At 41.4% G+C, this 23,083-nt stretch overlaps 1 protein-coding gene across 3 annotated transcripts; it reads right to left on the bottom strand.

The window, feature by feature from the left end:
* Positions 1 to 1,646: 1,646 nt before the first annotated feature.
* LOC114041197 (zinc finger protein 883-like) lies at positions 1,647 to 23,083 on the bottom strand. 3 transcript variants are annotated; one of them, XM_027859532.1, is made up of 5 exons: positions 23,028 to 23,083; positions 22,014 to 22,105; positions 17,703 to 17,829; positions 17,044 to 17,139; positions 1,647 to 5,744 (listed from the first exon to the last, which is right to left on the bottom strand). In XM_027859532.1, the coding sequence occupies exons 2-5, from the start codon at positions 22,044 to 22,046 to the stop codon at positions 4,183 to 4,185; spliced, it is 1,818 nt and encodes a 605-aa protein (XP_027715333.1). In that variant the 5' UTR covers positions 22,047 to 22,105; positions 23,028 to 23,083; the 3' UTR covers positions 1,647 to 4,182. The 3 variants fall into 3 exon arrangements, with proteins under 3 accessions (XP_027715333.1, XP_027715334.1, XP_027715335.1); XM_027859533.1 differs by lacking the exon at positions 1,647 to 5,744 and adding an exon at positions 13,160 to 14,833; XM_027859534.1 differs by lacking the exon at positions 1,647 to 5,744 and adding an exon at positions 15,870 to 15,922.

Below are 23,083 nucleotides of genomic sequence, written 5' to 3'. Positions count from 1 at the left end.
CTCTTCTGATCTACTGAAGCATCACCTTTGAGTAGGCAACTGTGGCTAGCAGGTGTGAGGGCATGCCTCTGAGAGGAGCCAGAGGGGTTGGAGGGCTTCCTATCCCCAGCTTTCATCTTGTAGCCTTGATTTGTTATTGTTCTCGTATCCACTGATACCTCGGCAGAGAACTAATAAGCACTTGGAGCTGAACTTGATACCTTTCGAGGTGATTCCATCTTTGCTCATGCCTAGTGACGGGACATGTAGATTTCCCATTCTACCGATGCAGGTTGGCATCTTCTCCCCAACTTAGTCTTCAAGAATGACTTAGAACACTGAAGGGTAATTTGGCCAGGATTATGCCAGAGGTGGGATGTAAACCCAAGATATCCTAGCTCTGAGCCCAGCTCTAGACACCATCTCTTAACATCTATTACCTTCGCCACGTTCTCCGCCTTGGTTTTCTGGATGACTACACATTCTTAATAGGTATTGCTGCCTGGCCTTTACTTATCCTCTTCTTAAATAAATTGTAACCTGTTGGTCATACGCCTATCATGAGTGTTAGCCTACCAAATCTCATATCTACGGGGTAATTTGCTCTCTTACCTTATGAACTCTAGCTCATCCTGCTTGTTACAGAATCTTAGGATTAAAAAGGTTCTCAGAGGCCATTTAGTCTAAACTGTACTGGAATAAGTCATTCTTCCAGGCTTTGAGAGTAGTGAGTGTTAATAGACAAATACACACAAGAATAAACATACTAATGCACTATACATACATATGCAAAACAGCTAGAAAAATATGGACCATTGTCCTCAGTGAGTTGCTGTTCATTCATATCTGACTCTTCGTGACCCCATTTGAGGTTTTCTTGGCAAAGACGCTAGTGTGGTTTGCTATTTCCTCCTCCAGCTCATTTTATAGATGAGGAAACTGAGGCAAACGGGATTAAGTGACTTGCCCAGGGTCACACAACTAGTAAGTCTGAGGCCAGATTTGAACTCGGGTATTCCTAATTCTAGGCCTAGCACTCTATCCACTGTGCCACCTCATGCATTAATGAGGAGTGGGGAGATACAATTTCTCTAACTTCAAAATCCATGAATTTCAAGAAGATTTGATAGATTCAATAACAGGAAAATGCTTATTAGAACAGTTTAAAAAGCTTGATTTGTAGAGTTTATTGGGAATGGAGAAATCTATGAGGATAACGCCCAGGACTCCATGGATAAGTGCTCAAAGGATATAAACAAAGAGTTCACACAAGAGGGAAATATAAGCAAACCTTTGAGAGGTAGCATGGTGCAGGGAAGAGAATTCTAGCTACAAAAATCAGATGATCTGGGTTTGAATCCTGCTTGCTCCTTATATGACCTCTCATGTCATTTCAGTTTTCTAAACCTGCTTTTTCATCTTTAAAATGTGTGTGTGTGTGTGTTGGATAATCCCTAAGACTCCTTCCGGTTTTAAATCTCTGACCCTTTGGGAAAATGTCCTACATCTTCAAAGAAGAGGAGTAAAAGTAATGCATGTATAAGGTACCACATCACCCATTAAATTGGCAAAACATAATAAAAATGATCAAACTCAGAGTCAGCAGGGGTGTGGGTATTTGTAAGAGGACTTGGCCTTATGAATTGGCATCCAGCAATGTGCTCCAAAGAGGCAGAAAACTAGTTATTAGATGGAATATACCAATGGAAACAGAGAAGGAAATAAATGGGGATCATCATTTATATAAAACTTAGACTCACAAAAAGTTAAGAGCTGGAAATAAGATGATTTTTTGCTTGTACACCAGAAACAATAATGTATCAAATAAATATTGGACAGTCACAGTATCAAAATTTAGCAAGTGACAAGTCTGAATAAAGTTCCTTTCACATCATTAGCTTCCCACAGTTAGACTTCAGCATGGATGACATCAGATGTCTGACGAACGATAAATAGTTCTGCAAGGATTTTCCATGATCGTTACATTCTTAAATACCTCTCTCCAATATGAATTGTCTGATATAGTATATGACATTGCTGAGTTTCCCTCACTTGATACATTGAAAGTACCCTTCTATTACTTCTGTCCTTTGGTTACTAAGAATTTCCCCTATAGCTGAAGTTTTTCTCATCTTTATTATTACACTTTCAAAGGGCCTCTGCCTTGTATGAATTCCGTTTAGTAATGTGTTTCAGATGACTGAAGGTTTTCACACCTTCATCACATTCAAAAGCTTCCCCTCATGCCATGAGGCTTGGTTGATAGAAAAAGGTATTTCTGGCCTGGAGAATATTTAGAGGGAGGGAGTAAAATAGCTGTCTTCAAGCACTTGAAGGATTAAACTCGTTCTGCTTTGTCTTAGGAGCAATCCAGCCATCCATCGGAAAGCAATAAAATGTCTCCTTTGTACATGGAGATACAAAGGCAAAAAGGAATCAGTCCCAAGGAGCCTACATTCTACTGGGGTAGACATATACACATGTAAGTATATGAAACAACATGATGGCAGTGGGGTGGGCTGGGGGAGGGAATAGCAGCTGTAGGAATCTGTAAAGATTCGTCTGAGAGGTGGCTTTTGAACTGATCTTTGAAGGAAACTAGCGATCCTCAAAGGTGAGGACAGAAGCCATTCCAGGCAGGAAACAGCATGAAAATGGGAGATGGACTGTTGTGTATGATGAAGGGCCAAAAGATTGGTTTAGCTGAAGTGCCGAACATATCAATGAGTGTTATATAAAATAAGAGTGGAAAGGTAAGTTGAGGCCAGTCTGTAAAGGACTTTAAATGATAAACAGGAATTTTTATTTGATCGTAGTGGTAAGAAGGGGCCACTGGGAGTAGAATGTTCTAAAGCCTGTGCCTTAGGAATATTACTCTCAGTTGGGTAAAGAATACAGGTGGTCATGGATAGAAGTCGCATCAAGTGAAATTTTGGTTTGATGTCCAAACAGAGCTATCCAAAAGTGGAATGGGCTGCTTCAGGAGGTAGTGAGATATCTCTCACAAGAAGGTCTTTAAAAAAAGAGTCACTGTCATTTCCCAATGACCATCTTTCCCCCAGTAGAAGCCTTTGGTAACAAAGAGATTCATTAACCATGTGTGATAGCATGACAGTGCCTGGCACACAATAAGAACTTAATAAATGTTTACTGCTTGACTGATCCACACCTGTCATTGACCCTGTTCTAATGAGGAGAAAGGTATGTTCCTGCATCAATACTTCAGTTGCCTACTGCACTGAACTGAGCTCTGATATCTTTTAAGAGTTGTTTTCCTTTACATGATGGTGGTCATTGTTCACATTGTTCTTAGTTCTACTTATTTTAGTCTTCCTAGTTTATACAAGCTTCTCAATATTCGCCAAATTGTTCACGTTCATCATTTCTTATGCCACAATATTCCATTCCATCCAAAGATCAAAAGTTCAGTCAACAACATTTACCCAGCACTATGTGCCATGCACTGAGCTAATTAATCAGTTCGTTAGTTGTTGTCCTTTATTTTCGAGGAGGACCAAAATGACATCACTGTGCTAGAGGTGAGCTAAGCATAAAGGCAAAAACACGACTCGTGTCTACAAGGAGCTCTCACATTATTATATAGAAGACAACATACACATAACTATACAAACAAGATACATACAGTATAAACGAAAGGTAATCTAAGTTCTTCCCAACCTGATGGACACCCGTTTTGTTTCCAGTTTTTTGCTATCACAGAAAAAGCAAGACAGTCTGCCCTCCAGGAGTTTACATTCTAAAGACAACATATATAGGGAATAACAGCCAGGGAGGGGTGCTGGATCTAGGAAGTCACTTGGCCTTTTCAGGAACAGTGGTGTGCAAATGATGAATATTCAGAGTTAGAAGTGGAAAGTGGAAGAGAGGAGAAGAGGTGCCCAGAGAACAGTGTGGTGCTGGATTAGCTGAATTCTCACAAATCAGGAGCACAGGGTTCCAGGGCAGAAGCTGCCCTGGAGGAGTAGACCAAAGCAGAGGGTGGAGTGATGGCAGTAGCATGGCAGCAGGTGGCCAGAAATTAGCACTGTGGAAAGTTCTCCCACATTTATTGCATTTAAAAGGTTACTCTCCATTGTGAATTCTAATGGTCCCCAGGGGAACAGCTGGTGCTACATGCCTTCCCAGAGTCATTACATTCAAAGGGTTTCCCTGATGTATGAAGTTGCCATTGCTTTCCCACACTCACTGACATAACATAGTTTCTTTAGTATGAAGTCTCTGATGCCTCCTAAGCAATGAACGTCGCCGGAAGCCTCTCCCACATTCACTACATTCAAAGGGCTTCTCACCAGTATGAATTAACTTGTGCTCAACAAGATTTGCTTTGTGTTTGAAGGCCTTCTCACACTCATTACACTCAAAGGGCTTCTCTCCAGTATGAAACATCTTATGTAGAGTGACTCCAGTGTGAAGCTTCCGATGCTTTCTAAGTGCTGAGCTTTGCCTGAAGTTTCTCCCACACTCCTTACATTTAAAGGGCTTCTCTCCAGTATGAATTAACTTGTGTTTAGTAAGACTTGCTTTGCAATTGAAGGCCTTCCCACACTCATTACATTCAAAAGGTTTCTCTCCAGTGTGAATTCTCATATGGAGAGTAAGTTTTGATGGATAGGAGAAAGCCTTCCCACACTCATTACATTCAAAGGGTTTTTCTCCTATGTGAATTTTCTTATGTTTAGTAAGTCTTCCTTTGTCTATAAAAGCTTTCCCGCACTCATTACATTCAAAGGGTTTTTCTCCAGTATGAATTCTCTTATGGAAAATAAGCTTTGATGGGTAGCAGAAAGCTTTCCCACACTCATTACATTCAAAGAGTTTCTCTCTAGTGTGAATTCTCTTATGGAGAGTAAGACTTGATGGGTAGCAGAAGGCTTTTCCACACTCATTACATTCAAAGGGTTTCTCTCCAGTGTGAATTCTCTTGTGTCCAATAAGACTTGATCGGTAACAGAAAGCCTTCCCACACTCATTACATTCAAAGGGTTTCTCTCCTGTGTGAATTTTCCTATGTCCAGTAAGTCTTCCTTTGTCTATAAAGGCTTTCCCACACTCATTACATTTAAAAGGCTTCTCTCCAGTATGAATCCTCTTATGGAGAGTAAGTTTTGATGGGTAGCAGAAGGTCTTCCCACACTCATTGCATTCAAAGGGTTTCTCTCCTATGTGAATTTTCTTATGTTCTGTAAGTCTTCCTTTTTCTATAAAGGCCTTCCCACACTCACTGCACACAAAGGGTTTCTCTTGAGGAAGGATGTTGTCATGCTTCCAAAGTGAGGTTTTCCTGAAAAATTTTCCATGTGGTTTTTCTCCAGTGACTGGTCGATGATACTGACCAAGGTCTGAGTGGAAACTGAAGGGCTTCCTGCATGTATTATATCTACAATAGTTCTTATTTGAGGAGATTTTATAACACTTAAGGAGACTGGAAAACTGCTTGGAGTTCTTGGCATGGACACCATGTTTACAAATGCTTTTTCCTTTTGAAAGTCTCTGTTGTGGAAGGTTTAAACTCAGACTGAAATTTCTCTCAAGTCTATTACCACCATGATTGGTGGTGATTTTTCTGGATCTTCTCTCCTTGTTTCCCTTCTGCCTTCGTAACCTGATATCACATTCCCAGTCTCCCGTCAACTTGCAATCCCTAGGATTATCCTTTGCAAGTCCTTCCTTGGATGGCTCTCCCATAGAAATGCCCTGTTTTGGAACTGACTCCGTTTCACACCACATCTCCTGAATGAAAGTATCTGAAGGAAACAAAAAAGTATTAACCTACTGTTCTTGGGAGTGGGGGGCAAGGAGAAAAGAAACTATGTGTTATGAGTTTCTCGACAGCCTCCTGCATGAAGGGGAAATTCCTGATCTTGCAAATACAGAGCAAACAATGTTAAAAGTGAAGGATAACTTGGGCAGGAGTAAGTTAGGTAGGAATGCTAACAAACCACCATGCTGCCTTAAACAACAGCCCCCAGGACTAACTTGTTAATTGTCATTCATGGACATTCTCTAAGCTGGCTGCCCTCATTCTCTAACCCGATAGCATTATATTCCCAGTATTCTGCCCTCCTAGAGTCACTGTAACGGGCAAAATATCTAAATTTTCAGAAGGGGGAGAATGAACTTTATAGGCTACAGATGGGATGTCTGAAGCCTGATGCCAATTACTGGCAAAATTCTTGAATTTACTGTCAAGCAGATAGTTTATAAGCATGAAACAGTGCTCATAAAGACCCAGAATGGATTCAAGAAGAGTAAGTTCTGCAAAACAAAACTTGTTTCTCTTCATTGATAACATTTTTTTGACTGGTTAATCGGGGGATGCTGGACAAATCAGGTACTGAGATTTCAACAACGTATTTATTCAGGTCTATCAAGATAATACTGGTAATAAGAGCCATGGCTTTGGATGTTTACATATAAATGCACAAAACAGTAAGTAGGAAGCAAGGTGAACTGAAGATTTTAACTAAAGGGGATAAATCCGACCAATTAAGGATCACAAAAACGTACTGGGAAGATAGTCATAACCATATCCTCTCTGGGCCTCAGTTTCCTTTTCTGTAAAATGAGATAAGCTTTGAGGTCCTATTAAGCTCTACATCTGTGAAACTACAGACAATGACTATTTGAGGAGATGTCTCACTTAAATTAAACAGGATAGATAAAAGAGGAAAGAGAGTGGCAATGTATATTAAGAAGATATGCAAACAGAAATGCTGGGAAGCATGGGAGAAATCACTTAGGTAAAGATCTGTGGAGGCAGAAACAGAAGCAACATGATCATCAGAGTACACTACAGACCACCTGGAGATAACACTGAAATAGATGAAGACTTTGGGAAATAGATCCAAAGAATGACGCAGAAGACAGGCAGGACAGGGAACACCATCATCTGGACATCTAAGATGCTGAAGCCCCCTTTCTCCACTAAAAACAGAGAAGCTAATACAATCATTTCTTGATGTGGCTTAATGATAATTTTGAAAAAGTGGAGGAACCAACAAGGGTAATTCTATTCTGGATCTGATTCTCAACAGTAAGGAGAAACTTGTTGCTAGAGTGGGAATGACATTGATCTCAGGGGTAAGCAATTACTCCAGTCAAAAGAGAGGAAGAATCCCAAAAGTCCGACATGCACACTAGATTTTGGAAAAGCATAATTCAAAGAGTTCAGAGTAGAGATAGGTAGGATCCCTTGACTTGAAATTCTACAAGGGAAAACAAGCCACGAGGGATGGAAAACTATCAAGAATTAAATTCCAAAGGCACAAGAAGTAATTCCAATAAGGAAGTAAAAGGGAAGTTGTCTAAAGGGGCTGTTTTGGATGCCTAGGGAACTCACCAACCAATCGAGATTTTAAAACAACTAGTATAGGAGAGAGAACTAGGGGCAGGTAGTAAGGAACAAATATAATAGCCTGGCATGGTCCGGTGAGAACAGTTCCCAGAATGCTAAAGATCGGAATAAACTGTGCTGAAAAGGAAAGAAAGGGATGACTCCAAAGGTTTTCAAGTCAAGCACAGAAGCACGTGCTAATGGAGAAACTGAGGCTGGTGTCTTGCTTCAGCCTGCAAGTTCTTGATAGCTATGCAGATCCCGCGTCTGCACCAAGTTCAGCAACAATATGGTGAACCCCCAGAAGCAAGGGGCCACCAGGCTGCCTGAAGAAGGGTGAACTGGTCCACATCTGAATCTAAGCAGGTCAAGCTCCTGTACCAATAAGTAGTGGGATGGGGCCTGTGAATAGCCCCTGTACTTTCTGTCTAGACAAGATAGGGAAACCCAGGCTTTAAATTTTTTTAAGCTATATATTAGACAAAAAAGAGGAAGATGAGAAAAAGGAAATGACCCGTGCTTGGAGTAGATGGGCTGATCGCTAATGAGAGGGGAAAGGAAGGACTGCTCACTTGTATTCTGCTTGTTTTCTCTGCCACTGAGAAATGGCTCACATTCTCCTGAGAAAGGAAAAAGAGGGAACTGATAGAGCGGAGCTTTATCATGTATCCAAAGGAAACTAGAAACTTACATCACGAGACACTTCAGCATCTCATGTTGCAGTGCTCATAATAATCTATTTGCCAAAAATGTAAATAAACCAAAACAAAATAACACATGCAAATAATTGTGTGACCACATGTTGCAGAGGTTAAAGAAAGAAAGAAATTCTCTGAAAACCAAGAAGACCCTCCAAATTAAATCCACCAGTACTTCACTACCCAGTAACTTCAGTGCAATGGTGGACACAGGGAAAGATGGTGAAATCACGTTTAAAAATATGGTTCTAGGTGGCGCGTGGATAGATCACCAGCCCTGGAGTTGGGAGGACCTGAGTTAAAATCTGGCCTGATACTTGACACTTACTAGCTGTGTGACCCTGGGCAAGTCACTTAACCCTAACTGCCTCACTAAATAAAATAAAAAATAAAAATATGGATCAGGAATAAAGTGTAAAGAAAAAAAAAAGCAGTCTCTGCCCTCAAGGAGTTTATATTCTATTAGGGAGAAACCACACAAACCTATGTAAAGTATAATATAAGGGAATAAAGGAGGTAAAGGAGAGAACCATTCACTCAGCAAATAACTGTTAACTCCCTTCTCTCTGCTAGGACCTGAGAATGTGAATATAAAAACAAAACGTTCCTGTACCTCTAGGAACATAAGAGGAGATGAAGATCACTAATATCTGAGGTCTCTCGTTAGACTGTAAGCTCCTTGAGGGCAAGGACTGTCTTTTGTCTCTTTTTGCATCCCCATCTACTAGTACATAGTAGATGCTTACATTTATTGACTGACTTTCTAAAGCATCAAGTGAAACTAAGCCTCAAAGAAAAAGGAGGCTACCAAATAGCAAAGATGAAGAGAATACATTCCAAGAATACCAGGGGGTAGAAGGGAGAGTCTCTTACAATGTGGTATAACACAGGCTGGCAAGAGATGATTTAACCTAACACTTCCTATCTTCAAAATCTTCTGTGTAATCCTTAATATCCTAAGGTGACAGCTGTCACACCTCAAGGTCTTCTTTTATAGAATCAGTGAATCCTGATCTTTTCCAACCTCTTGACTTCACTAGGTTCTCCACATTTCTCAAATAGGTTACAAAACTCATGCAAGGACCTGAGCAATGCTAAAAAAAATGGGGGTAGATTAACAAGATGACCACTTAACTTGTTCTCGTCATTTCTGCTTGCCTCACTAGCAAGGCTCACTTCTAATCATTCTAATCACTCTAGTGTCTACAAGTTCTAGTAGGATCAAACGTTAGGAGTTAAAGAGGGAGAGATTTTTGTCTCAATATGAAGCAAGAACATTCTAATGTTTAGGAGTAATTTAAAAAGTGAATTAGCTATTTCACAAAATAGGGATGGCTCCAGAACTGAAAGCATTCAGACAGAGCCAGGGTAGCCAATACTATCCAATACTATGCAGATCCTTGTACAGACTGAACTAGACAGGTTCAAGGCTATAGGGGGTTTTCAACCTAGATTTTCTAACAATAAATCTTTCTTATTCATGATGGCATAATTCCTGAAAGTTGTGAGAGAATTAAACTAATCCAGAGATCACACTGATAGGCATAAGCGCCAAGGCGGCCAAGGATAGAAAGCAAATACTACACACAGCAAAAGACTCACAGCAGCACTTCTTGTTATCACCAAAAAAAATGTAGAAAGGGTAGATTCCCATTGCCTAGGAATTGGCTAAACAAATCATGGTATGGATAAAACAGAATGTTACAATGCTATACAATGATGAGTACAGAGAACCATGGGAAGATTTACATGAATGGGTGCCACGTGAAGTAAGCAGAATGAGGAAAACAATATAGAAGATGGCAACAATGTAGACGGAAAGAACATGAAAACAACTGAAACTGAACACTATAAAATGACAATAATCAAGGATGGACTTCCGGTCAAGATGGCTGCTTGAGCGGGAGGCAGATAGCCTAGTTCCCACATACCTGCTCCAGCAAAACCCTGAATTTTACACTTGGCTGAAGAATGACCAAGAAATCTAGTGGAGAAACTACAGCAGTCAACTTCCTCCACTCCAGAACTACACATGAAGGCAGCCAGAAAATGGAGGAATAAGGGGGTGCTTTAGATTGCCTCTTGGATGACCGGGGAATGGTTAAACAAACTGTGGTATATGGATGTCACAGAAATTATTACACCTTTAGAAATGACGTAAGAGACAGTATCAGAAAATACCAGATAGTCTGAACAGATATAGAGTGAGTAAGTAGAACCAGAAAAATAATCTGTACAAAGACGACACTGTAAAGATGGTGTTGACTGCAATCAATTCATTGACCAACTACATCTCCAGAGGATCCATGATGAAGCATGTTACCCATCTCTGGACATAGAAGTGATAAACACAAGGTGTGGAAGGACACATTTTTGGACAGGGACAGCACACAGATTTGTTTTACTTGACTATGTTTAGACATTACAAGGCATTCTTTGTTTCCTTCCTCTTGGTTTTCAATTGAGAGAAGGAAAGAAAAGAATTGGCAACAGTGATGCCAAAAAAAAAAAAAAGGACTATTGAAACATTTAAAAAATGCACAAAATAGAAAAGAAGGAAGTTTAGAAGGAAACACAGACAAGCAGGACAGTTTTGAAAGTAATATAGACTTTCTTAATTACTTTTTGAAAAACAAAAGGTGTGAGACGGAGATTCACAGTTTTATAGAAAAATTCTCTTGTGTTCTGCTTGGTAGATGGAAATGATCTTTTGGGGGTGGAGTGTTTAAGTTCAGAATAAAAACAATTTAAATTTAAATTTGAAAGAAAGCTTATAATAATCTAGCTTGCCCATTCCCTTAGAGGCAGTTAGGTGGCTCATTGGTTAGTGTCAGGAAGGCCTAAGTTCAAATCCCACCTCAGATACTTAGTAGCTGTGTGCCTAGGCAAGTCACTTAACTTGTCTGCCTCAGTTTCTTTAAATGGAGATAATAATAGCACCTAGCTCTCAGAGTTGTTATAAGGATCAAAAGAGGTAATACTTCTAAAGTGCTTAGCACAGTACCTAACACACAGTGAGTATTCAATAAATGCTTGTTTTCTTCCTTCCCTTCCTTCTTTGCAAAAGTGGGGGATGATGGAAGTGGAGCACAGAATACAATGCACAGAATGTGGGAAAACAAGCACATTAACACATAACTGGATGAGTTATAAATTGGTGTGGCCATTCTGGAAAGCAATTTGGAATTATGCCCCCAGAGTCACCAAGCCATACACACCTGTTGATGTAAGCAGACCACTACTAGGCCTATAATCCAAGGAAATGAAAGAAATAGGAAATGATCCTCTAAGTACAAAAGTATTTATAGCAGGGTTTTTTGTTTTTGTTTTTTTGTACTGGCAAAGAATTGGAAACCAATGGAGTTCAGCCACTCCCTATAAATTAAGGAATGTCTAAACAAATAACAGTATACAAATGGAATAGAATAAAACATATAAAAAAATTTTTTAAAGAGAAAAACAAATGAAATAAAGAAGTTGGCATAGTTGAATCAGTATTGATCATCATGTCACAGAGTCTGGATTTAAGCTCCAATATATTAGATGTGTGACCACGACAAATCATTAGACTCAGAGTAAGCCTTAGTTTCACCATCAAGAAAACAGGGAGGAAGAAGATTTATATTATGGTCTTCATGGGGCTGCTATGAGGAGACTGCTTTATATACCTTAGTCACCAAGTAAATATGGATAACTTCTACTAATAAACACAATAATAAAGTAATTAAGGTGAAGTAGGTGGTTAATAAATGTTTATTGATTGACAGCACTACTAAGCACATATCTCAAGAAGGTCAGAGGGGAAGATCCTGCATAAACAAAATATTCATGGCAACATTTTTTGGTAATAACAAAAACTGGAAGGAAAGTGGGTTCTCATTTTTTGGAGAATCTGAACAAACTGCATTATATAAATGTAATGGGATAGTATGTGCCATAAAAAAAAAAAAGATGACTATGAAGAATTCAGAGATATTTCATTATGTCTTCTCTTTCAGAGCAAAGCAAGTGAAACCAAAAAACAGTTCCTGAAATTACTACAATATAGATATAATAACGTAAAGCAAAACAACACAGAGAATTCAGAACTCTGATCATGCGGTGACCAGTGGTGACTTCCAAGAACTTTAATGGCGAACCATACTACCCTCCTATTGGTAAACTGATAATGAGCAAGAGGTACATAAGACAGATGTTATTCACATATGACCAATAGGTTGATTTGTTACTTGATTATACTTGTCACAGGAGAAGGTGTTATTGAGCACTGAGGGTGAAGGGAATTTATTGGGACATGACAATGATGCTTAAAAAAGAAAATCTAAATAAACCTTTTTTTAAAGAAAAGAATGCTTTTTCCCGTGTTTTTTTTTTCCTTTTTGATCTGTCTTCTTTCACAACATGACTAATATGGAAATATGTCTTGCATGATTGCACATGTATAACCTGTATCAAATTGCTAACCATCTTGGGAGGGAGGGAAGGAAAAAATTTGGAACTCAAAAAAATTGTAGATGAATGTTCAAAGTTATCTTTACATGTAATTGAGAAAATAAAATATTATCATAAAAATATAGAAAGGAGTAGCAAAGGGCTAGAATCAGAGACAGTTAGACTTAGGTTTGAATCCTACCTCTAGCACTTCACTGAGTGACCACAAATAAGTCAATTAACCTCTGTCCACCTCAGTTTTCTCATCTGTACATTGGGGATAATTCTGGCACTTAACTCATAGTACTGTTGTAAAGACAGAATATTTGTTAAGCACCTTTCAGATCTCAAAATGCTACATAAATATCAGCAATTATTATTATTATTATTAGGGAGAATAGCCTGGCAGATTATTACAGAATCTCTAAGCTGAAAGGGATCTTAGAATCCAAATAGTTCAACTTATACCTAATGAAGAATCCCTTTTACAACACACTCAACAAATGGTTGGGGGCATTTAGGTGTCAAATCGGAAAGAGTCTGGGGCCTGGAGTCAGGAACACTCCTCTTCCTGAGTTCAGATCCAGCTTCAGATACTTACTAGCTGTGTGACCCTGGGCAAGTCACTTAACCCTGTTGCCTCAATTTCCTCATCTGTAAAATGAGCTGGAGAAGGAAATGGTAAACCACTCCAGTATCTCTGCCAAGAAAACCCCAAAAGGGGTCTCAAATAGTTGGATACAACTGAACAACAACAACAAATAGTCATCCCATTTTTGCTTTAGGACCTCCAGTGACAAGGAGCTCACTTTCTCCTGAGGGAGCCTTTTTCACTTTGGGAGCTCTGTTAAGAACCTTTTCCTTGCATCAAACCTAAACGTGCCTCAGTTTCCCCACCTTCTTATTTCTGCCCTTTACCAACAAGGAGAAGAAGGTACTGGAAACTAGCTATCATGTCCTGTCTCCCCCAAACTCAATCTGTTTAGTGGGGACTAAACACCCCTTCTTCCTCCAACTGATCTTCCTATGACATGCACGGGGGGCCCTTTACCATTCTGGTAGGCTTCCTCTGGACACGCCCTAGCTTATCAGTGTTCTTCCTAAAATTTGATGCCCAGAACAGAGCACAATACTACACAGAAGAGACTGGAGGAAGGGATACCAAGTTTTTATATAGCTAGCTATATATATGCTAGCCAGTGCCTAGCACACAGTAGGTAATTATTGCATGGATGAATGACTCATCTGAGCATATAAAATGTTGCCTTTTGCTGAGTGGGTAACAAAACTGTATGCAGTAGTAGCCAGAGTGGGAACGTGACCTATGACTCCACAAAAAAGAACATAAACTATCTGGAATAAATGTAAACAACAGAAGAAGCTGCAACCATCTCACGGGACACTTGCACGGGACCCCGGGCCACCCCTGGCTAGATGCCTTCGTTGTTCAGTTTCTGTTTCTATATAATACCTGGCCTGACGTGGGGTTGGTGTGAGAATTCATTACACCATTCTGTCCTCCTGCTGCCAAGGATTGAGTCTCATGAGTAAATGCCCTTAAACAACCGAATTAATCATAATAAAATATACATATATTTACTACCAAGCTGGCTTGGGCCCCTCTTTCTTCAGGATTTCAATGTTGTCTTGGAGGGTCTATATCCCTATAATTGGCATATTAGGGCAAAACAGATCAGCCCCCTTACATTTGGTCTTAGAATTAGTACAGCTGGCAAGATAATTCTGTCTCCCCACAAATCTTGTGTCCTTACAAAATGTTCCATGAGAAATACGGAAAAAGCAGCCCATAGAGAAAGAACACTCATTCGGAGTAAAGGTGGCCGAAATATCCTTTTTCCTAACATCTAATTTATATATACAACTGGTAGGGACTTTAACATTGAAAGTAGGAAAAAACCTGGATAACTAGAACTATTTCTCTGATGACTACTTTGCTTACTTGTGCCTTGGCTGACAGAAATATGGATTTTGGTCCCTCACCATAAGATAGAAGGGAGCCACTTCACATGAGACGCTCTGAGAGGGTCTGTGAAGGGAGACTTCAGAGCCTACACTGTCACTGGATGCTTAGAAGAGCTGATTGGTAGGGAAATTTGTGCTGTGTAGAAGAGCAAGGTTCTACCTTTCCCTGCTCCTCCATCTACATGTCTTACAGGTAGAAATGCCTCAGAGCCTAGACGAGGGAGTGGACCAGGAAAGGTTGTGCAGATCCCAAGTTTAGGGTTTCTGTTTAGCTGAGAGAGTTCAGCACTGCTCTGGCAGCTCAGAAGAAGAGCCCTAACCAGCAGGAGAGCTGAGAGGCCCCAAAGAGGAACAGTTCTACCCATAAGTAGACTGCAGAGCTGACCACCTGAAAGAGAAAAAGGACAACGTGGCCCATGGTTCAGAGTTATGAGTTGCTCTCGGCACATATATCCCTTACTCATATGCAACTACCTCTGATTCTATAAGTTTGTGCCTACTTGTCCCCACAGTCACTAAGGGCAGTGTTGTGAGAGTGTGGCCCGGGTTTATGGCTGGAAGGTTATGTTTAATTTTCTTGATTTACCTTTCATCTAATAAATGCTTCTGGTAAAGAGTTAACTGTGTCCTCTTGGCTGATTTGTTAAATAGAAAGCACAGTATTGGGGGGCATATTCCCTACAGTTATGTGTAGGAGGAGTCTATAACCCCCATCAGCATTACCCCCTAGGATCCTGAGAGTGAATTTTCACAGCAGGGCCGCTTTCATCTGGGAAAATATTGATTTGCCAGAGGGAGGGCAGGTTGGGTGATCTGAGCTAGCTGGAAGAGGGAAAAATAGGGGTTTGGGGCCATACCGCGCATGGCTACAAGAAGATGGGGGTTTGGAGAGGGCTGATAATAATAGATAATAAGTGAGTTCAGAAGGCATAGCAGGGGATCAAACAAATGGATTCAATAACTAATGAGAAAAGGGGGTGAACAAGTTTTGTAGCTTGGAAAAATAATAGTCCTTTGGCTAAAAACGAGGAAATTCAGGAGGGAGACATGTTTGGGGTAGATAAGTTTGGTTTGAGAAATGTTTGTCCTTCATTTTCAAAGAGGACCAGTGATATCACGGGTGATATCTTGACTTGGGAGTGAATTGGATTTAAGTGAGGCAGAGGCGCACGAAGTCATTGGCCTCACTTTCTCTTCCAGAGTCATCGAAGTCCAGTGGCAAGATAAAAAGCAAGATGACTAATTATGGCCTAGAATGAAGTGGATGATCTTGGTGTCTTTGATGTCTGACCAAGCTCTAGGAGCCCCACAGCCCCCGCTTCAGCTGCCTTCGTGGCTACTGGAACAAACATCCGCCCATCCTACAGGGAAAGTCTTCTCATGCTTGGGGTAGATACCTCTCTAATGGGTGTGAGGCCTCATGGGTTACCTTTGGTAAATACTGTGTTTGCAGAGAAAGGAAGTCATCCAAATAGGCCTGCCTCATAGGAAAACACAAACAAAGAATTAAATGCCAATGAAGGAAGTCAGGGCTGAAGATATGAATTTGGGAATCCTTATTATAGAAGGAATGAAAAAGACTTGAGGATAGAGAACATGTCTGAAGAAGCACAGAGATAAGAACAGAGTGGTGAAGAAACGAGCAGAACTTGGGAGTGAAGATTTGGGAGACAGGGAAGCCAATTTTAAAAAGAATGAAACAATTCCAGAGGTAAGAGCAAAAAGACAGCGTCTCAAATGGAAACGAGACAATGTCATGAAGGATAAAAATTTTCCAAACACTATGAAAATGTTATAGAAGATCATACGGTCAGAAGACCTGGGTTCAAATCTCAGCTCTTCCACTTACTTCCTGTGTGACTTTGGGGAAAGCCCCTAAGAAGAAGTCAGAACACTTGGGTAGGATTCTTGATTCTGGCACTTACTAACTCTGTGAGAACAGGGCCAAGCAAAGGTGTTTCTTTTTCTTTTCTTTTGGAAAACAAACAAACAAACCAACCACGTCACACCTGTGTATTTGAAAGGAAAAGGAAAGGAGCCTGAGAGGAGGAGGAGACAGAAAAAATATCGTGCACAGAGCAGGAATATAATAAACACTGGTAAATTCAAATGAATGAAAGACTAAAGAAAAGAAAGAAATCAAAGAAGGAAATAACTGTGCAAAAGGGAAGACTGGAGAATGGAGGAAAATGTGGAAGAAGATATCAGGAAAGAGTTTTACTAAAGAGAAATATGAACATACATTAGTGAGGTTTCACTCCCCTAGTTCATCCCTTCTCCAAAGTCCCCAGGGAAACACTGGGCCGACGGGATCCTCTACAACAGAGGTATCAGCCCTCAACAATCCCAAGTGTGGCCTGAACCAAATTAAAACGTAACTGGGAAATAGTTAACCAAGTAAATAAAAATATAGATAGCATACATCTTAAAGCTGAGTCAATATGTGGCCTTCAGGGATCTTTAGGAAGGGATTGGTGGTCCCCCTTTCTATTTGGGTGACAATGCTGCTCTCCGGTCTCTAGAAGGGACTCTCCCACGACTGAAGAGCAGGGCCATTTCCCTCAACCTCTCTTGTCGGCTTGGCTGCCACTCACTCACCTGAATAAGAGCTTTTTGAGCCCTCTCCCTCTGGCGTCCATGGTACTTCACCATTCTCCAAATGGTAGATCACATCTGGTTGAAAAACAAGGAGCCCTGCTCATGGGAAAAGAAATGGGAAAGGGTTGAGGATTGAGCTGTCTCACCACATAATCCTTCAATAAAAGATGACATTTTAGGAGAAGACCAAATGCACTTCTAAGGACCTCTGAGATACGTTCTCAATCATGGCAGGAAGGGGGTGGGGGTCAAAGTTGACTTGGCCCCAAAAGAAACAGGCTGCTTGACCCACACCCAGTGAAGAAGATGAGTACTTTCTTATATTCAGGGTATATGCAATGCTATATTACAGAGTAAGCTGTAGCCTGGGGCAAATGGAAAGTAGGGAAAGTGCTGACTCAGGATCGGCAGAATAAAGCTGTAAGTTTCCAATTTAGGAAAGAAAAGACTTGTCACTTGGGACTGGACCAGGAAGCAGAAACATCCTGCCTCTAGCCCTCAAGGATCTAGGAATCCCCCGACGTTACCCATAACCGAATATCTTTAAAAATCAAGCCAAAGCTCTTGTAAATGATTCAGATACACCACAGCCTTTAGCAAACAAGAATGGAAACATCCCAATGAACAGACTCTGATTAATAAGGGGAAGCCTTCCTCACCAAGTAAGGCCAGGTTCCGATAGTTCTCCAGCATCACATCCCTGTACAGGTCCCTCTGAGCAGGGTTCAGGTGCTCCCACTCCTCCTGGGTGAAGTCAACAGCTACATCCTTGAACGTCAACGATTTCTGAAACGAATACATTTCTTTTCAACAAAGACCACCCAATACACGGACCATCAAGGAGATGTGAAGTTGACAACCGGTACCGGGACTGGTCTTTGTGGTGATGAGTATTTTGAATATTCTACACTAAACATTTACTGAGAACTCATTCATTTTGTGCTTCAGCGACACATTAAGTTTTACTTGACTGTTCAATTTCCCCCTTACAAACCATTTCTCAAAGTGTGCCCCAAGCCAGTCATTATTCCCTACTCAAGCACAAATATAATCAACACTGTTGTTCGGTCGATCACAGTTGAGTCCAAATCTTCGCAACCCCGTTTGGGGTTTTCTTGGCAAAGATACTGGAGTGGTTTGCCATTTCCTTCTCCAGCTCATTTTACAGATGAGGAAACTGAGGCAAAGAGGGTAAGTGACTTGCCCAGGGTCACACAGCTAGTAAGTGTCTGAGGCCAGATTTGAACTCAGGAAGAGAAGTCTTCCTGACTCCAGGCCTGGCACTATGGCACCACCTAGCTGCCCCATAATCAATATACCTCATTTTATTAGAAATTAGAATTTAATTCTTCTTTACAACATGACTAATGTGAAAATATGTTTAATAGGAATGTATATGTAGAACTTATATCAGATTGCACGCCATCTTGGGGAAGGAGGCAGGGAAGAAAAGGGAGAAAATTTAAAACTCAAAAGCTTATGGAAGTGATTGTTGAAAACTGAAAACTAATTAATTAATTTAAAAAAAGAAATCAGAATTTAGAAAACAGCTCTGACATCAATGATCATATTATACACATTAATTTCTAAATAGATCAACATAGCCACAATGCTCCATTACTGGTCACTAAGTTAGGAGCAAAATTCAACAGGAAACAAATCACGTATTTAGGTGGTGGTTTTCTCCAACTCCTACCACTAATGTGACCCAGCTCTCTCACCCAAACCATTGTTTTCCCAAGTCAGATTCCCCCAGCACAGAATTCTCTGACAGTTAATTACACAAACATCTTAAAGTACCTACACCACACACTATATACAAAGAGCAATGAGACAGATCCTTGATGGAGTAAAAAGATAAAGAGTCATCCCTGACCTCATATACTTCACCATATATTACAAGGATTGACATCTGTACAAATAACTAACATATAAAATGAAACATGAGACGAACACAAGAGAGGTACAAAGCAAATACTTTATAATGTCCAAGGGAGGAAGTGCTGTTGCTGACTGGGGCAAGAAGGGATGGCATCGGTGGGATCAGGGACGGCTTTAGGTCAGAGATAATGAACGTTTCACCTCTAACATCTCACACGTGGAGGCAGAGCCGAGGGGATGGAGTAGCTAGAAGTAGTCCAGTTGAGCTCCCCTCCACAAAACTCCTCCAAAGAGACTCAGAAAATGCACTGGGCCGAGTTCCAATGGGAAAATGCAGAAAAAGTCACAATGAGTCATTTATCCAGCACAGGTTGGCATAGGGAAAGAGACAGAGTGGTCTGGGGACACTGGGGATAGAGTCAGGCCAGGGATGTGTTGTGCTCAGGACACTCCCGTACCCAGGTACAGGGCGAGCATCAGGGAAGAGGAGGTTCCAGATCCGTATCAGGGCACTGAAAAGGGGACAGATGCCAACTGGTATCTCTGCCACCCACTATCCAGATCTGGGTCATGGATCCAGGGAAGACAATGAAGGAGACCTGCATTTAAAGGGGGCATTCCTGGATTGGGAAGCCCTAGACCGTGTAGGGAGAGGGGGGAAGATCAGAAGTAAGCAGCACTGGTTTCCTCAGACCCCAGGAGCAGAGATCTCAGTTCCAGCACCTAGCTCTGTCTGCCGAGGTATTAATAACTAAGACAGGAATCCAAGGCCAAAGGCGAACCTACCGTTCTTTCATTCTAAATCAAACAGAGCTTTCTAGTTGGCTGACAGTGGCTGAGTCCAGCCTCAGTCCACTTTTGGTCAGACCCACACCCAGATCGGGAACTTGGCTGCAATCAGTCTTTGCCCCAGATCAGACTACTTTTGGAGTGCTGGAAACTTGCAGGTGCCCAGGCTGTCCCTGAGATCCTAGAATAACATGAGACTGAATACCCCCGAAAGCAACAACAGAGCTAGAGTAGCCGCCTTTCCCTCTAGAAATGAGCAGAGCCCAGCCCTAACATCAAGTCCAAAGTCAGGAAGCTATATGGAAGAATGAACAAACTAAAGAAGAATCCCACCTTAAAAAGCTATTAAGCAAGGAAGCTCAAGGCACAAACACAGAAGAAGAGAATGATTCCAAAACATCTACATCTTGACACGGCTAAGTGATGCAACGGATGGAGCACTGGGCCTGGAGTCAGGAAAATCTGAGTTAAAATTCAGCCTTGGATATTTACTAGCTATGTGACCCTGCACAAGTCATTTAACCTCAGTTTGCCTCAGTTTCCTCAACTGTAAAAGAGGATAATAATAGCATCTATCTCTCAGGGTTATGGTGAGCATAAAAATGAGATATTTGTAAAGCACTTACCACAGTGCCTAGTACATGGTAGTTGCTAAATAAATACTATTTATTATTATTATTATCACCATTATTACAAGTATAGCCTTGGAGAAAAATACATCAGCTGGAACTCCTACAAGAGATGAAGAAAGAGTTTAAAAATATTTTTAGAAATGAGATGAGAGCACTGGAAGGGGAAAAATGGAAAATAAATGAGAGTTACGAAAGAAAGTACAGAAAGGGAATTAAAAACTGGGCACAAGAGGTACAAAACTCCACCGAAACAACCAACTCCCTAAAAATTAGAATGGACAAAATAGGAGCCAATAACTTCATGAGACAACAAGAAACATTAAAACAAAGTCAAAAGACTGAAGAAATAGAAGAAAATCTAAGAAGAAAATGTATCTTATAGCAAAAACAACTGACCTGGAAAACAGATCTAGAGGAAAAAATTAATAATCATTGGACTGTTTGAATGCCATGGCAAAAAAATAAAGGGCCTAGACATTTTATTTCAATTAATTTTAAAAGAAAACTATCTGAATCCAATAGAACCAAGGGGCAAAATAGAAAGAGAAAGGAGCCATTTGTCATCTTCTGAAAGAAACCCCAAAATGAAAACTCCCAGGAATATCATAGCCAAAATCCAGGGTTTCCAAGTCAAGGAAAAAATACTGAAAGCAACCAGAAAGAAAGAATTCAAGTGGCCACAGCTTCTCACCATAATCTTTAAGTTGGACACTCTATCCACTGTGTTACCTAGTTGCCTCCCAAAATTTATTTAGCACCTATTACGTGCCAGGCACTGGGCATATAAAGACAAAAATCAAATGGTGTTTGCCCTGATGGAACTTATAATCTACTGAGGTGAAACAGTACATATACATGTATGTGTAGATAGACAAATAGATAGATAGATAGATAGATATGGAGAAGATGGAGACAGAGATATACAGAACATACTGAGTAAATATGAGGATATTTGTGGGAGGAAAGCACCAACCACTGTGGCTGGCTCCCCTGCTATACTCTTAAGGAAGCCAGGGGATATGGAAGTGAAGGAGAGTATATTACCGGAAAGGGGGACAATCTGTGCAGATGCAGAGAGACAAGAGAGACTGTTGAACACAAGGAATATTAAGTAGGCAAGTGGTTGACAATAGAAGGCATGAGGAAAAGCAATATCCAACTGAGGCAGTGAGAGGTAGAGATAACAATGCTTGTAAAAATAAATAAATGAAAATATTTTAAAGAGCACAGGTCATGCCAAACTCCAGAATGACATGTTGTCGATGGAATTCTTGTTTGTGTACTGTATGAACTAGGTCACTCTGATGTCCCATTGAACATAGGAAATTCTGGATTTCTTTCTATGAGGACATTAGACCAGGAGAGAGCTTCCTCTAAAGATACTGGGAAAGTCCTGGAAAGAAATTCATTCTCAGGTGCATCAGTTTCCTCCCATATTAAATACAGAAGTTAGACTGCCAAACTCCTTTGAGTTCTGAGGACCTGTAAGATTTCTGAACTCTAACTCATTCACTGAAATAGCCAGTCTTCCTGGGGGAGAATAATCTATGCTCAGGTCCCTGAATAAGACACAGTTAACCAGGAAAGTCCGAGAGCAAAGAAAAGAAATACATCCGTCCTTGGAGGAAAGACAACACTTAAGGAGAGAGGGAAGAAAGTGTATCTCACCTGGCCCCTGGCCTTCCGAAACACAGATGTCATTGCCTCCTCCTCTTCTATTCACCTTTCTTAACGAAGGGCCGAAGCATGCCAACGTAGAGCTACGGGATGAGAAAGAAACCGTGAGGAACAATCACGGAAAGACTTCGGGTGACTTGGGACTAGAAAGGATGCCAAAGCACTAGCCATGCTCAAAGCCAACGAACAAATGTCATTCGAACCTTTTGCACGGGGAGCGCACGCGCGTGCGCACACACAGCCACGTACTTTAAAGCAGAAGGAAACAAAGAGAAAAAAAATTAGAGGGGAAAGAGCCCACCCAAGAGAAAGGGAGAAGCTGTGACTCCCACTCAAAGCCCAAGAGTGGCATGGTTGGCGTGGGAAAAAAAATAACAATAACGCTTTTATGTGGCTGTTTAAAGATTGCAGAGACTTGACATCTGTTATCGTCCCCCCAGGAGGTGCTACTATGATCCTCATTCGCTGATGAAGACACCGAGGCTGGCAGAGGGTCGGTGACCCGCCCAGGGTCACACTGCTACTAAGCGTCCGAGAAGGGCTTTGAACGCCGGCTCGAAGATGCTGAAGGCTGTTGCTCTACGCACCGAGCCTCCGGCTCTTGATGTAGACTTGCTCACGCGGGCACCTCCATCTAGCACCTGCCGGGTCACGTCCAGGGCGCTCACCTGTGCTCCAGGCCCACCAGGTGTGGGGGCACGACCCAAACAGGAAGGGTGTCCGCGGTACTGGAGCCCCAAGGAAGCCCCCACCTCCCATGCTGTGGGGCAGGAGTGCGCAGGCGCCAGGAAGGGGGTGGCGAGGAGGTAACGCGCACGCCCACCCGGGGGGAGCAGGGGGCGTAAGAGGTGCCGTGGCTCCCCAGCCAGTCCTTTACAGCCCCTCCCCCCTCTCATGCACGCAGACGTAGCTCAGACCCCAGGCCTATCGCATTACATCGACACAGTCTAGGCCTGCCCCTGAGGCCCACGTAAGGAGCAGGGACCCAGGAGCGCACCTACTCACCTGTTCCACCGCCCACTTCAAGGGTAGCGAAACTCCCACTGTACCAAGCGGCGGAA

This window comes from Vombatus ursinus, unplaced genomic scaffold, assembly GCF_900497805.2.
Source record: "Vombatus ursinus unplaced genomic scaffold, bare-nosed wombat genome assembly UNPS02014170.1, whole genome shotgun sequence".
In the NCBI taxonomy this organism is placed as follows: domain Eukaryota; kingdom Metazoa; phylum Chordata; class Mammalia; order Diprotodontia; family Vombatidae; genus Vombatus; species Vombatus ursinus.
Note: the sequence above shows the minus strand (reverse complement) of the source record. Positions and strands in the feature narration are given on the sequence as shown.